Source organism: Haplochromis burtoni, unplaced genomic scaffold, assembly GCF_018398535.1.
Source record: "Haplochromis burtoni strain Fernald_Lab_line unplaced genomic scaffold, NCSU_Asbu1 Contig_1008, whole genome shotgun sequence".
In the NCBI taxonomy this organism is placed as follows: Eukaryota; Metazoa; Chordata; class Actinopteri; order Cichliformes; family Cichlidae; genus Haplochromis; species Haplochromis burtoni.
The window spans coordinates 43,588-60,622 of record NW_024583369.1 but is presented as its reverse complement, the minus strand read 5'-3'; the positions used below and the strand labels follow the sequence as shown (position 1 = coordinate 60,622).

At 38.4% G+C, this 17,035-nt stretch overlaps 1 protein-coding gene and 1 long non-coding RNA gene across 4 annotated transcripts in view; both read right to left on the bottom strand.

Moving 5' to 3' along the window:
• The window catches only part of LOC121812981, a 36,530-nt gene extending 26,075 nt beyond the window's left edge, over window positions 1-10,455 (bottom strand). For all 3 annotated transcript variants that reach the window (XM_042216309.1, XM_042216307.1, XM_042216308.1), the window contains exon 1: window positions 10,354-10,455. In XM_042216309.1, coding sequence (XP_042072243.1) covers window positions 10,354-10,364 — 11 coding nt within the window. In that variant the 5' untranslated portion in view covers window positions 10,365-10,455. The remainder of the gene's footprint in view (window positions 1-10,353) is intronic.
• On the bottom strand, window positions 7,845-9,277 carry LOC121812982. The gene is made up of 2 exons (XR_006053442.1): window positions 9,063-9,277; window positions 7,845-8,911 (listed from the first exon to the last, which is right to left on the bottom strand). It is a non-coding gene; the product is annotated as an uncharacterized LOC121812982 (long non-coding RNA).
• Window positions 10,456-17,035: the final 6,580 nt, after the last annotated feature.

Genomic DNA, 17,035 nt, shown 5'->3' with positions numbered 1-17,035 from the left:
TATATATATATATATGCATATATATATACATGGTATATATATACATGGTATATATATACATGGTATATATATACATGGTATATATATACATGGTATATATATATATATATATATATATATATATATATACTTATAATACTTCATTATGTTTTGGGGTTTTTTTGTCAGAAAACATTCAGATTGAAAGTACCAACATAAAACATAGGAGATGAAGTAGTTCATTTTATAAGAGGACTTTCTATCTTATGTTTTCTAAAAGACTACACAAGACCCTGAACGGCAATAATGATCAAAAATATCATGCCAGTAACTATTAAAAGTGCACTCTCTAAAACTCCCAGAACAATTTTAAATTGATCCCAGTAGTTCTTATTTCGACTTTCAGCACCTGCAAGAAGAAAAAACAGATGAACTTAGAATCCTCTTGATCAAAACCTTCCCATATCACAGCCTCGCCTTCTTGGTCTTCAAAGGACCCGGCCAATGTAGACCAAGAAGGCCGGGTCCTCCGAAGGATGCAGCCTATGAATTGTCAAATAGCTTTTATGTCCCTCTGAGTTACTGATTCTGTCACTATTTAGCTAGTCTATGAGTTAGTTTATTAGCCGGAGCCAACCAACCACATAATGTAATACTCTGTACTGACAGAAGATGGTGCTACTACTACTGAATTACTTATTTCTTAAATTCAGCTTAACAGACAGTGTTACATCTATCTCATTTTTTGAGAGCATGGCTGAATGATGTAAATTATCCTTTATATTTGTAGTGTTTCATGTCCTCTTTAACAGAGAGAATAACACAAGGGGATACGATGGAGGAAAACACTCAGGTGGCTTCTTAAACTCCATAAATACAAATACCAAGAATAACTAAAATATAACTATAGCTAGCGCTTAAAAATAAAGTTAAATAAAGAAACTACAAACAAATACATTTAAGAATCAAATAGAAAACCCTTAATTTGGAACTATTTTTCAGCCATGACTAGACGTTTATAAGAGGACTTTCTATCTTATGTTTTCTAAAAGACTACACAAGACCCTGAACGGCAATAATGATCAAAAATATCATGCCACTAACTATTAAAAGTGCACTCTCTAAAACTCCCAGAACAATTTTAATTTGATCCCAGTAGTTCTTATTTCGACTTTCAGCACCTGCAAGAAGAAAAAACAGATGGACTTAGAATCCTCTTGATCAAAACCTTCCCATATCACAGCCTCGCCTTCTTGGTCTTCAAAGGACCCGGCCAATGTAGACCAAGAAGGCCGGGTCCTCCGAAGGATGCAGCCTATGAATTGTCAAATAGCTTTTATGTCCCTCTGAGTTACTGATTCTGTCACTATTTAGCTAGTCTATGAGTTAGTTTATTAGCCGGAGCCAACCAACCACATAATGTAATACTCTGTACTGACAGAAGATGGTGGTACTACTACTGAATTACTTATTTCTTAAATTCAGCTTAAACACTTAAACCCCCGCGGAGCAATCATTTTGCGTTTCAGACAGTGTTACATCTATCTCATTTTTTGAGAGCATGGCTGAATGATGTAAATTATCCTTTATATTTGTAGTGTTTCATGTCCTCTTTAACAGAGAGAATAACACAAGGGGATACGATGGAGGAAAACACTCAGGTGGCTTCTTAAACTCCATAAATACAAATACCAAGAATAACTAAAATATAACTATAGCTAGCGCTTAAAAATAAAGTTAAATAAAGAAACTACAAACAAATACATTTAAGAATCAAATAGAAAACCCTTAATTTGGAACTATTTTTCAGCCATGACTAGACTCATAAACAACTGTAGAGTAAATTTTACAGGACATAAACAAATTAAAAAATCAGACAAATAAAAGAAATCTCCACATACTGCTCAGTGTGACACTGATAATTATCCTTTAAAAAAGGTGAAATAAATAACTTACCAGAAACACTGACTCTGCATCTGGCAGAACTGAACCTGTAATCAGTGTTGACCTCACACAGGTACAGACCCGAGTCATCAGTCCTGAGTCTGGACAGTTGAAGTCTGATTCGTCCTTCTCTGAGGGCGTCTTTGTCACTCTGGACTCGTCCTGAAAATGTTTTATCCTGAGACTAGGCTTTCTGGGAGTTTGTTCCAGATATAAGGAGCATAAAAGCTGAATGCAGCTTCTCCGTGTCTGGTTCTGACTCTGGGAACTGATAAAAGACCGGATCCAGATGACCTGAGGGATCTGGAAGGTTCATACTGGGTCAGGAGGTCACTGATGTATTTTGGTCCTAAACCATTCAGAGCTTTATAGACCAGCATCAGAACTTTAAAGTCTATCCTCTGACGGACAGGCAGCCAGTGTAAAGACCTCAGAGCTGGACTGATGTGGTCCACTTTTTTGGTCTTAGTGAGGACTCGAGCAGCAGAGTTCTGAATGAGCTGTAGTTGTCTGACTGATTTTTTAGGTAGACCTGTAAAGATGCTGTTACAGTAATCAAGCCTACTAAAGATGAATGCATGGACTAGTTTTTCCAGGTCCTGTTGAGACATCAGATCTTTTATCCTTGAATATATTCTTGAGGTGATAGTAAGCTGACTTTGTTATTGTCTTAATGTGTTTTTCTAAGTTTAGGTCTGCATCCATCACTACACCCAAATTTCTCGCCTGGTTTGTGGTTTTTAGATGTATAGATTGAAGTTCTCTGGTGACCTGTAATCGTTTTTCTTTGGCGCCAAAGACTATTACCTCAGTTTTGTTTTTGTTTAGCTGGAGAAAATTGTGGCACAACCGTATTAATTTCCTCAATGCATTTACCAGAGAGAGAAGACCATAATAAAATCATCTGTCTATGACATTATCTGCAGATGAGTCAGAAGGGAAAAAACTACTAGGTGAAACTGTGCACCCTTAAGCCTGAGATTATACTTCACAGCTCTCACAAGTATTTGTTGACTTTAGTGCAGCACAATGTCACAGTTTTGTTTTATATTATCTGTGATGGTGTATAGGAATTTCTTTTACTTATGTATTAATCACATTATTTTATTGTATGATGCCTTGGTGCCACTGGATTTTAACATGTCTCACACTCATACAGTAAGACAAATGGTGGGGGTCTAGTAAGGAAGTTGGGGGAAGCAGACACTCCACAGGAAGAATCTTTTGTCTCTTTGAGGACTCTGGGAGGTAGCAAGGGAGTGTGAACCTTAAGGTGTGAAACAGCTGTGTACTGCCTTTTGTTCCTGGAGAAGGTATTTAACTGAGAGCCATGCTAGGCTCAGGGAGACTCTGCTGACCGTCTGCCCCGCGGTCATGTAGGCTCTCCACAAGCTTGGTTTGTCTGTTCTTTGTTTTTGATTGAAGAATGTTAGCTACCGCTCACCGCTCGTCTGCAGGCTTTGTTTAATGGAAAACTTCCACAACAATGGCTAACTAAGACAGAGCACAGCTCACTAGCAACCGAGAGATAGGAAATCATTCACCCCCACATCTACAACCATTTATGGATTAGCAGTGGCTCTAACATTGAAAGAACACTCATGCAAGCATAGGAATAGAGAGGTTAGATAGATTAGATTAGATAAAACTTTATTAATCCCTCGGTTAGGTTCCTCTGGGAAATTCGGTTTCCAAATAGCACAGCACCAACAGAAGTTACAGAATGTGAGCAGAATACCATATATACACATATATAAATACAGAGAATACAAAAGGGATAAATAGAATAAATAGGAATTAGAATACAAAGGAATTGCACATTTCAAGTATTGAAGTCTATTGCACTGTTGGATATTAACAAAAAGTATTGCACAGTGAAAAGGCACTACAGCTTAGTTGTTCCCCCCTCCTTTGTCCTCCTGTTTCCCCTCCCTCTCCCCTCCAGAGAGGAGTTAAACAGTTTGATGGCGTGTGGGACAAAGGAGTTTTTAAGTCTGTTGGTTCTTGTCTTTGGGAGAAGCAACCTGTCACTGAACAGACTCCTCTGGAATAGCATGCAAAGGCTACATGGAAATGCAACGCTGCTAACTATTGAAGCACAACAAGTCAAAAATATTCAACAAAGAATTAAACACCATGAATTAAAGATAGGCAGTTTATCAAATTTATTAGATTTGTTTTTGGTTTTTTTTTTACCAATTTTAAACTTTGCTTTCTTGGAATGATTCATCTGATATCAAATAAAAGTTCTGAAATATCTTAAAACAGGCGCAAAACATGAACCAGCAGGTTCAAGGCATCAAGCTGTTTGCCTGAATTTGAGCAAAGTAAGACCACTTCTTGCATGTGTAGCCCTGACAATGCTGTTTGTTAACATAAAGTATCCAGTGCTTCTGACTCTCTTTAGTCTCTGTACAGCTCTTCAGACTGTGGCATTGTAAAGGAACCACGGCAGACCCAATGACGTTTTCGTGCTTTTCAGCATCTTTACTGACTTGCTTTCATCAGCGGTTGTCATTTCCACACAGCTGGAGCACAAACACCAACAGCAACAATAACCAGGACCCAGTGCAGACTTTTTATGTCGGCGAGGCATGATTGCAGATGCCGTGCAGTTGCATCCACCTCCCCTGCAGCAGCAGCGCAGACCACGCCCCACCACAGGCATAAAAGTATATTTGACGTTTTTTTGATAAGTGGTGTAAACTGACATTGTGAACTGCTAAACAGCACGTTTTAAAATAAGAAAAAGATTAAAGATTAAAAAGCAGAGAAGCTGACCAGTTTCTGTAACTCCCTCTGTTTTACTGCTTTTATCATTTTCATTTGACTATTACAGCCACGTCATGATAGTGGTATGGCAATTCAGTGCTGTTTTGCATTTTAATTTTTGCTGAAGGAGAATTCAGGACAGATGATTTACACAGCAGGTGCCAGGACAGCTGACCTGGTTGAGTCAGCAGTCTGTGCACTGCACGCTAACACCCATCTGTGTAGGGGCCTGGGTTGAAGTCTTTCAAACTGTTTAATGTCTGTGGAAAACAACATTATACTGACACTGATAACTCTGTGTCCAACTGTGAAAGATTTACTGCATTACATGAAAGTGTGACATTACGGTTTTGCTGAAGTTTTATGGGAATTTGTTTTAGATTATGTATCAGTGCTTTATCTCCACTTATTGTATACTGTCTCTTTCAATCCTGCAGCGCAACACTAGTATGGAATCAGCATCAATTCAGCTAAACCCTAGAAATTTGTTCAAGTAAAATACCCCATGCTGTGCAATAGATATAGGCTGCTGGGGATTCCCATGATGCATTGAGTATTTCTTCTTCAGTCACCTTTCTCACTCACTATGTATTAACAGACCTCTCTGCACTGAATCATATCTGTTATTAACCTCTGTCTCTCTTCCACAGCATGTCTTTATCCTGTCTTCCTTCTCTCACCCCAACCAGTCGCAGCAGATGGCCCCGCCCCTCCCTGAGCCTGGTTCTGCTGGAGGTTTCTTCCTGTTAAAAGGGAGTTTTTCCTTCCCACTGTCGCCAAAGTGCTTGCTCATAGGGGGTCATATGATTGTTGGGTTTTTCTCTGTATGTATTATTGTACGATCTACTGTACAATATAAAGCGCCTTGAGGTGACTGTTCTTGTGATTTGGCGGCATTTAAATAAAACAACTTGAATTGAATTGAATTATTCCAGTTATGATTGGATGAGTCAGTGTGACTCAATGTCCAGTTGTATCCCTGAGAGTGTACCGGAGGAGGTTGTGTTTCTGAAACAGAGGGTCCACAAATGAAAAATGTCTGTTTTGTGAAAGTGAAGTATGATCTAAAAAGTGTCAAGTATCCGAATGATGACTAATAACCATAGCTGGCAACTCAGTCCAGTTTTTTTTTTCATTGCATTGACTATATTACAAAAAATTGCTTATATCTATTTTAACACTGCAGGATTGTTTCTTGTTTCCCTCAGTAACACTACATTTAGTAGGAAATTTGAAGTTTATTTTTTAATTCTGTCATACTGACAGAATGACATTAAATGACAGCAGAACATCCTTCAACATAATGAATGAAACAGCAAACAGATCAATAGAAAATACTGTTTTTCCACATGAAATTACTTAAAGCGAATTATGCTGTACTTAAAATTACAGTATAAGCGTATCAAATTTGTTCCAGTTCTCAGTGTGTCTGCTCCTCTCTTTCCCTCTCTGTCTCCTCAACAGGATCATTTGTAGTCAATGTGACACAGACCTGCTATCAGGCAGAGGAGAACCACAACATCACACTGGAGTGGACGTTCACCACCAAACCAGACAGATCCACAAACTCTGTTTCCATCAGGTGTCAACACAAGACTAATTTTAAAACCTTTGGCTTCTATCATGTGTCCAATGGTGTTGAGGTGTCAGCATCTTCAACTGTCCAGACTCAGGACGATGACTCGGGTCTGTACCTGTGTGAGGTGAACACTGATCATGGTGCTGGTTATGAGAGCTGTCGCCTCAGCGTCACAGGTAAATTACTAAGGAGTATTTGTATTATTTTCTTTTTTTCTTCTTTAAATATGATTTCACCACTGAGGATAATAAGGGCATTACTGCTTTTCATAACAGATGCATAATATATTTTTAATGGCAACACGTCTCTGTGTTTTTTACAACAGCAGCTGATCAACGTCAGAGACTGACACTGTCAAGCATGAGCTTGTACGTTGGTCTGGGGCTGGGAGTAGCTGCTGTAGTTTCTGTGATTATTGGAAAGGAGAAAAAGCCACAAAACCCAGCAGGGAGTGCCTTAGAGACACAACCCATCAGGACTAAGGAGACTGAAGGACCCGCTTCCTATGAGGACACATCATTTCAGATATACATATAGACATGAACCTCTCTCCCAATAACATCTGTTTGAAATGTCAGACAGCAGTTTATGATCTAAAACAGAAAACTGTAGTTTTTCTGTTTCATTATGTTTGTGCCACACTTGGTTTGACTGATAATAATAATAATAATAATGGATTGCATTTATATAGCGCTTTTCGAGAACCTCAAAGCGCTGTACAATTCCACTATTCATTCACTCTCACATTCACACACTGGTGGAGGCAAGCTACAGTTGTAGCCACAGCTGCCCTGGGGCAGACTACAGCTGTTTCCCCCGATGTGTAAAGAATGAAACAATGATCAAACATTTACTGTTTTATTATAAATGTCATTACATCTTTGACATTCTCATTTAACCCCCATATTACTGTTTTAAGTAATGTTAATTTTAAACTTGTTTTTAGAGATCAAGGAATTCTTGCATGTCCTAACTGACATGGATATGGTTTGGTTAGTGTTGCTTTTTTATTTTGTTTGATATTTATTGTGTTGTTTAGGGTGTTTTACTGAAGCAGTTTGCAATAAGTGCCATAAAATAATAATAAAGTTATTATTAATACTACTACTACTACTAATAATAATAATAATAATATATTTGATTGGATACAGTGAGCTTATAGCACCATCATCTGGCCAAGAGGGTGAATTTCACTTAGTTCCATAAGTGGAGGAAAATACTTATTTTCATGGATATTTTTCTTTCCCTATAAAAACAAATCTATCCATGCCTAAATCATTTTGATGAAATTCTTGTTGCTGTTATGCTCCTCCTCCATAATGCATAAAGAACTGTATGTTGTATCTTCATGCAGGAACAACGTCTCATATTGACCTCAGAATTTCCAGACATGATTTGTGTCCTGCAGGCAGCATCTTGAAATCTGAGTGTGGTTCAAAGTTTAGACTGGATTTAAAAGAAGAAGAAAGCATCGGGCATGAGACATGAAATTCTTCCAGTTCACGAACTCTAGCTCAAAGAAATCGAGTTCATCAGCCTGTGTGTGTTGATTTGAGAGAGAAATGAAATGAAAGCAGCAGCAGCAGGCTGCTGCCACAGCTTTAGTTTGAGTTTGTTGAAACCATAAGTTACATTTTAGGAACAGAAACCTGCAGCAGAATTTTACACTTTTTTATTTCTGCTTCTAAAGTATTTTTAAAACCATAAGCAATGAAACACTGAACCATCTGCTCACCTGAGACCCTTGTTTATGGAATATGCATGTATCAAAGTCTAATAACAAAGCCTAACTCTTGTATATGCATAAAGAAAGGACTATTTTCTCACTGCATGTTTGTTATTGCAAATCTTGTAAACTCTGTTATTAATAAAGTTTATTGCTGTTTGTAAAAACAAGGGTCGTGACAGTGTGCTCCTTAAAGGAACACATACACGTTGAGGAAACAGGAAGCAAATGAAGTGTCTTATCTGCCGTAACAAAGTCCAGTCCCTACTGTCAGGATTAAATAACAGCACATTTCCTTCTTTGGTCTTGTTGAGTCCAGGCACTTGTTAAAGTTTAACCACTGAATACAGCTGATAGGAAAACGGCACATTTATAGGCTAAATCCTCTGGTGGATTAAAGGCCGTACAAACTGAAGAGAGCAAAAGTTTGCTTTTGTTTTTTTTTAAAGTTCCCATTTGGTGGCAGGATGAGCGTCCAGCTTAGAAATAATAAACAGGACACACATGGGAGCATAACCTACCCCATCATCCTTTCTGCAGTGATACATGAGCACATAATATGCACTTCATATCACAATGAGGCTTTCTGATACTTCAAACATACATTACACAGTCTTGGATTCTTGAACCTCAAGTTTTCTGCCTGATGGCTCCCTCCAAGTCCTGCTTTTAGTTTCTCTTGGTGCAAAACGACACCACAAAGCTCCTGTTAAACATTTAAATGAAATTTTGGTATCTTCTCAGACGAGTACGACATCTTAAGGCACAGAAGCGATTAACCAGTAAAACTGCAAAGCCAAGTAAAGCTGCCAGTTCGAATCCCAGTGCAGTGTAGAGGACCGTCCTTTGCATCCAGGTGTGTGCTGATGGACTCAAAGTTGATCCCTGAGGTTTGGAACGAACAGCAGCTGCTGCAAAAGAGAGAAAAATGAAGAGAGAATGTTTTAATATCATTGGTAGCTGTTAGCAGTTCCTGTTCTGAAAACATCATAAAGAAAGAAACAACAAACAACTTTAAAACTGGAGCACAAAGAACTCGATGAACAATATTAGATTACTGACAGGCCCTGCTGCTCTCTTATATTGCAGAATTGGTAAATATGAAGTTAAAGGGAACCAACAAGTCAACTGTATATCAGTACAGTGACATATAACCCCTTTAACCTGGGGAGTCGAACTCAAGGGCCGGTGTCCTGCAGGTTTTAGATAACACCATGGGTCAACACACCTGAATCAAATGATTACTTCATTACCAGGCCTCTGGAGAATTATAAGGCATGTTGGGGAGGTAATTTAGCCATTTAAATCAGCTGTGTTGGATCAAAGATACATCTAAAACCTGCAGGACACCGCCCTCGAGGCCTGGAGTTCGACACCTGTGCCTTGAACTGGAAATTGCCTTTTCTACTCTTTTGTCCAGCTTTGAAAAGGCAAAAAAAAAAACTTTCAAGGTTCTGACATGCAGACACAGTATCCTTCAGATAGAAAAAAAATACAGCTATTTGCAGACTTTATGCTTTGAACATTTACATTACTTCGATCTTTAAAGCACAAGCAGGAGGAACTTCATCTAATTTTAAATCTTTATAAAAATTATTTGTACTGCTTTGATATATTTATGCTATTTTTAAAGAAGTGTTATTCGAATGTATATTTAGAATAAAAACAGATTCTATTATTTGTTTTAGGAAAACAAATATTCTTTGTTGGTTTCTGAATGTCAAGATGGAGTAATTCGTACTGCTTTAATCTTAATATTATGAAAGCAGCAAGAACATCTAAGTCTCTTTTTTCTTCCTTTTATTTTTTTAATGACTGTGATACTTAATTTGGGCCCTGTGGCAAATAATAACTGGATAAATAGATAAATAGTCCAGTTTATTATACTGGAATTAGATGAGTTAGTGAGCTTTTACTGTGAATGAGAAAGAACCCAGGTATTGTCTCATTTAGGGCTTATTGCTCTCTGCTGGAAATATTAAACACTCAGTGCTGTCTGCATTAAGCTGCAGCAAATAGTTTGCCATCCAGCTATTAATTGCCTTAAGACAATCCATTAGAATGGATAGTTTATCCAGTTCACAAGGTTTAAAGTGCTACATACAGATAATAGGAAAATAATTTAAAACTACTAATAATAAGGTGTAATTACAAGATCTATAATAAGAATAACAAAGGTCTTAAAACAGATCCTTGCAGAACACCACATGAAAATTCAGTTACATCTGACCAAAGGTTTTCCACTGAGACAAAGTAAGGTTCCCTGCCAAGAAATCCCTACTATAAATCTGCTGTTCTTTTTTTGCACTTAAAAATATAAATACTAAGATAAAACAACTGGAGAGATACATACTCCTGCTGCATCCTCTTCTTTGAGTTGGTATCTGTTTCCAAAAACAACCTCCAGCTCTGTTATGCATCTTCAGTCTGTCCAAACTGCCCAAAGACACCAAGTTGATATGCAGTGTTACTTTTTATGCTGTATACATAAACAAGTAGCTGGCTGCTCACAGATAGGCATTTTGGCATCAGTCTCTGTGGTTTCATTTTTAACATAGAGTGAACACTATGTTATCATCTCTGCACATTCAGCAGTTTACCAGCAGGTAAGGATGTGGAATTTTTTTTAATGAGGTTAGGATAAGTTAATGCATTACACTAGAAATGCATTAACTCTTCTGGTTCACTTTTGTAAAGGGATTGATTTACAGGTGAGTTTACTGCAATGATATTTTCATAATCTATAACTCAGACTACATCTCGATTTCAAATGTCAGCATTTATTTTTCCATCTTCAACTTACAGAAAAAAAATGTCAAGTATTGTTCACAGTCCTTTCAGATACTTTAAATGATTCAGGTGAAATTAGGTTTAAACTGTTTGTGTTTCATGTTTGTACAGTTAATAACAGTTCTGTAATAGTTTAGAAATGCAATATTGTTCATTTGGCTTCCTTTAGGTCTTCAGAGCTTCTAGAAACACTTCTACAAAGAAGCTGCAGTTTACATTCTACCATAGTCAGAGTCTCCATCTGTTTATCTTTAGAAATTACATTTGGATCAACACAGATGATTTGAGTGTGTATAGATCCTGAAGCACTTTAAATAATCTGTAGCCAAAGTATATCCGTGTTTAATTGAGTTGCTATTACAAAAGAAAAGAAAAATATATCACTGAAGATTAAATGTGTGAAGGAAATCTGCACTTTTTTGTGTGTTAGCACCAATTTCTGACAGCAAGAAGGCTGTGAATTAGAGATATCAAATTATTCTTATCTCCCTAAATACAGAAATGTGTTCAGTATACACAGCTATCAACACACGCCCTTTGGTCATGACTTATTAACTGGGAGGACGAGAAACTCCTTCTAGTTTCAACTACCTTTACTTGATACAGAACGAACTGTATTCATGTTTAAACTGTCATTATTACCCATATTCATGTTATCTATGCAGTAAACTGTAGCATCGCTTCCTTTTCCTGAGAGTTCATAACACATTATAAAAACTTTACACCTACAACTTACTTGTAATCAGCAAGAAAACATGGTGCAGATAAGGTACACATAACAGAGAACTCCAGACTCTCAGCTTTAATTGTGACAGTTCTTTCTTCATTTCCTCAACAGGGAGGTTTGTTGTCAAACGGATTTCAAACATCGAAAAGGCAGAGGAGGAGGAGACCATTAACATCAGTTTGGACAGTCGGATCCAAACGGATATCTCTCTCATCAACGGGATTAGTTTTTACCAGTTGGATAAAATTTTATATAAAATGATAAAAGGTGTTGAGGACTCCCTACACACAGTCTGCAGGATGGGTTCAGTGTGACAGAGACACTCTGGGGGGAAGAAGAGTCAGACTTCGTCTGCCCGGAGTCACAGCTGAAGTCTCTGGAAAATATCCACTCCTTAAACCATTAACAACCAAGTGGTCGAGCACATAAGACGTTTTCCATTGCTTTTTTCTTGGTGGGGTAGTTAAAGGCAAGGCAAGGCAAGTTTATTTGTATAGCACAATTCAACAACAAGGTGATTCAAAGTGCTTTACAGAGACATTAGAAACAAAAACAAATAAAAAGCATGATTTAAAATTGATTAAAACAAGCAAACAAACAAACTAACTAATTAACAAACAAACAAACAAACGAAACAGTATATAAAATCAAAATAGATAAAAATCAGTAGTTAAAATGTTAGTTTTGAAATTTAAGCTTAAAAGTGTGGATTTGGTGCTTTATTCAAATGCAGCTGAGAACAGGTGAGTCTTCAACCTGGATTTAAATAAACTGAGTGTTTCAGCTGATCTGAGGCTTTCTGGGAGTTTGTTCCAGATATAAGGAGCATAAAAGCTGAATGCAGCTTCTCCGTGTCTGGTTCTGACTCTGGGAACTGATAAAAGACCGGATCCAGATGACCTGAGGGATCTGGAAGGTTCATACTGGGTCAGGAGGTCACTGATGTATTTTGGTCCTAAACCATTCAGAGCTTTATAGACCAGCATCAGAACTTTAAAGTCTATCCTCTGACGGACAGGCAGCCAGTGTAAAGACCTCAGAGCTGGACTGATGTGGTCCACTTTTTTGGTCTTAGTGAGGACTCGAGCAGCAGAGTTCTGAATGAGCTGTAGTTGTCTGACTGATTTTTTAGGTAGACCTGTAAAGATGCTGTTACAGTAATCAAGCCTACTAAAGATGAATGCATGGACTAGTTTTTCCAGGTCCTGTTGAGACATCAGATCTTTTATCCTTGAAATATTCTTGAGGTGATAGTAAGCTGACTTTGTTATTGTCTTAATGTGTTTTTCTAAGTTTAGGTCTGCATCCATCACTACACCCAAATTTCTCGCCTGGTTTGTGGTTTTTAGATGTATAGATTGAAGTTCTCTGGTGACCTGTAATCGTTTTTCTTTGGCGCCAAAGACTATTACCTCAGTTTTGTTTTTGTTTAGCTGGAGAAGGGAAGCTAACTGTCTGCACTCATGAACAAAGATTTACCAGAGAGAGAAGACCATAATAAAATCATCTGTCTATGACATTATCTGCAGATGAGTCAGAAGGGAAAAAACTACTAGGTGAAACTGTGCACCCTTAAGCCTGAGATTATACTTCACAGCTCTCACAAGTATTTGTTGACTTTAGTGCAGCACAATGTCACAGTTTTGTTTTATATTATCTGTGATGGTGTATAGGAATTTCTTTTACTTATGTATTAATCACATTATTTTATTGTATGATGCCTTGGTGCCACTGGATTCTAACATGTCTCACACTCATGCAGTTAGACAGATGGTGGGGGTGTAGTAAGGATGTTGGGGGGAAGCAGACAGCTCCACAGGAAGAATCTTTTCTCTCTTTGAGGACTCTGGGCGGTAGCAAGGGAGTGTGAACCTTAAGGTGTGAAACAGCTGTGTACTGCCTTTTGTTCCTGGAGAAGGTATTTAACTGAGAGCCATGCTAGGCTCAGAGAGACTCTGCTGACCGTCTGCCCCGCGGTCATGTAGGCTCTCCACAAGCTTGGTTTGTCTGTTCTTTGTTTTTGATTGAAGAATGTTAGCTACCGCTCACCGCTCGTCTGCAGGCTTTGTTTAATGGAAAACTTCCACAACAATGGCTAACTAAAACAGAGCACATCCTGCACAGCTCACTAGCAACCGAGAGATAGGAAATCATTCACCCCCACACCTACAACCATTTATGGATTAGCAGTGGCTCTAACATTGAAAGAACACTCATGCAAGCATAGGAATAGAGAGGTTAGATAGATTAGATTAGATAAAACTTTATTAATCCCTCGGTTAGGTTCCTCTGGGAAATTCGGTTTCCAAATAGCACAGCACCAACAGAAGTTACAGAATGTGAGCAGAATACCATATATACACATATATAAATACAGAGAATACAAAAGGGATAAATAGAATAAATAGGAATTAGAATACAAAGGAATTGCACATTTCAAGTATTGAAGTCTACTGCACTGTTGGATATTAACAAAAAGTATTGCACAGTGAAAAGGCACTACAGCTTAGTTGTCCCCCTACCTTTGTCCTCCTGTTTCCCCTCCCACTCCCCTCCAGAGAGGAGTTAAACAGTTTGATGGCGTGTGGGACAAAGGAGTTTATAAGTCTGTTGGTTCTTGTCTTTGGGAGAAGCAACCTGTCACTGAACAGACTCCTCTGGAATAGCATGCAAAGGCTACATGGAAATGCAACGCTGCTAACTATTGAAGCACAACAAGTCAAAAATATTCAACAAAGAATTAAACACCATGAATTAAAGATAGGCAGTTTATCAAATTTATTAGATTTGTTTTTGGGTTTTTTTACCAATTTTAAACTTTGCTTTCTTGGAATGATTCATCTGATATCAAATAAAAGTTCTGAAATATCTTAAAACAGGCGCAAAACATGAACCAGCAGGTTCAAGGCATCAAGCTGTTTGCCTGAATTTGAGCAAAGTAAGACCACTTCTTGCATGTGTAGCCCTGACAATGCTGTTTGTTAACATAAAGTATCCAGTGCTTCTGACTCTCTTTAGTCTCTGTACAGCTCTTCAGACTGTGGCATTGTAAAGGAACCACGGCAGACCCAATGACGTTTTCGTGCTTTTCAGCATCTTTACTGACTTGCTTTCATCAGCGGTTGTCATTTCCACACAGCTGGAGCACAAACACCAACAGCAACAATAACCAGGACCCAGTGCAGACTTTTTATGTCGGCGAGGCATGATTGCAGATGCCGTGCAGTTGCATCCACCTCCCCTGCAGCAGCAGCGCAGACCACGCCCCACCACAGGCATAAAAGTATATTTGACGTTTTTTTGATAAGTGGTGTAAACTGACATTGTGAACTGCTAAACAGCACGTTTTAAAATAAGAAAAAGATTAAAGATTAAAAAGCAGAGAAGCTGACCAGTTTCTGTAACTCCCTCTGTTTTACTGCTTTTATCATTTTCATTTGACTATTACAGCCACGTCATGATAGTGGTATGGCAATTCAGTGCTGTTTTGCATTTTAATTTTTGCTGAAGGAGAATTCAGGACAGATGATTTACACAGCAGGTGCCAGGACAGCTGACCTGGTTGAGTCAGCAGTCTGTGCACTGCACGCTAACACCCATCTGTGTAGGGGCCTGGGTTGAAGTCTTTCAAACTGTTTAATGTCTGTGGAAAACAACATTATACTGACACTGATAACTCTGTGTCCAACTGTGAAAGATTTACTGCATTACATGAAAGTGTGACATTACGGTTTTGCTGAAGTTTTATGGGAATTTGTTTTAGATTATGTATCAGTGCTTTATCTCCACTTATTGTATACTGTCTCTTTCAATCCTGCAGCGCAACACTAGTATGGAATCAGCATCAATTCAGCTAAACCCTAGAAATTTGTTCAAGTAAAATACCCCATGCTGTGCAATAGATATAGGCTGCTGGGGATTCCCATGATGCATTGAGTATTTCTTCTTCAGTCACCTTTCTCACTCACTATGTATTAACAGACCTCTCTGCATTGAATCATATCTGTTATTAACCTCTGTCTCTCTTCCACAGCATGTCTTTATCCTGTCTTCCTTCTCTCACCCCAACCAGGTCGCAGCAGATGGCCCCGCCCCTCCCTGAGCCTGGTTCTGCTGGAGGTTTCTTCCTGTTAAAAGGGAGTTTTTCCTTCCCACTGTCGCCAAAGTGCTTGCTCATAGGGGGTCATATGATTGTTGGGTTTTTCTCTGTATCTATTACTGTACGATCTACTGTACAATATAAAGCGCCTTGAGGCTGACTGTTCTTGTGATTTGGCGCATTTAAATAAACAACTTGAATTGAATTGAATTATTCCAGTTATGATTGGATGAGTCAGTGTGACTCAATGTCCAGTTGTATCCCTGAGAGTGTACCGGAGGAGGTTGTGTTTCTGAAACAGAGGGTCCACAAATGAAAAATGTCTGTTTTGTGAAAGTGAAGTATGATCTAAAAAGTGTCAAGTATCCGAATGATGACTAATAACCATAGCTGGCAACTCAGTCCAGTTTTTTTTTTTCATTGCATTGACTATATTACAAAAAATTGCTTATATCTATTTTAACACTGCAGGATTGTTTCTTGTTTCCCTCAGTAACACTACATTTAGTAGGAAATTTGAAGTTTATTTTTTAATTCTGTCATACTGACAGAATGACATTAAATGACAGCAGAACATCCTTCAACATAATGAATGAAACAGCAAACAGATCAATAGAAAATACTGTTTTTCCACATGAAATTACTTAAAGCGAATTATGCTGTACTTAAAATTACAGTATAAGCGTATCAAATTTGTTCCAGTTCTCAGTGTGTCTGCTCCTCTCTTTCCCTCTCTGTCTCCTCAACAGGATCATTTGTAGTCAATGTGACACAGACCTGCTATCAGGCAGAGGAGAACCACAACATCACACTGGAGTGGACGTTCACCACCAAACCAGACAGATCCACAAACTCTGTTTCCATCAGGTGTCAACACAAGACTAATTTTAAAACCTTTGGCTTCTATCATGTGTCCAATGGTGTTGAGGTGTCAGCATCTTCAACTGTCCAGACTCAGGACGATGACTCGGGTCTGTACCTGTGTGAGGTGAACACTGATCATGGTGCTGGTTATGAGAGCTGTCGCCTCAGCGTCACAGGTAAATACTAAGGAGTATTTGTATTATTTTCTTTTTTTCTTCTTTAAATATGATTTCACCACTGAGGATAATAAGGGCATTACTGCTTTTCATAACAGATGCATAATATATATTTTTAATGGCAACACGTCTCTGTGTTTTTTACAACAGCAGCTGATCAACGTCAGAGACTGACACTGTCAAGCATGAGCTTGTACGTTGGTCTGGGGCTGGGAGTAGCTGCTGTAGTTTCTGTGATTATTGGAAAGGAGAAAAAGCCACAAAACCCAGCAGGGAGTGCCTTAGAGACACAACCCATCAGGACTAAGAAGACTTTTTCTGAAGGACCCGCTTCCTATGAGGACACATCATTTCAGATATACATATAGACATGAACCTC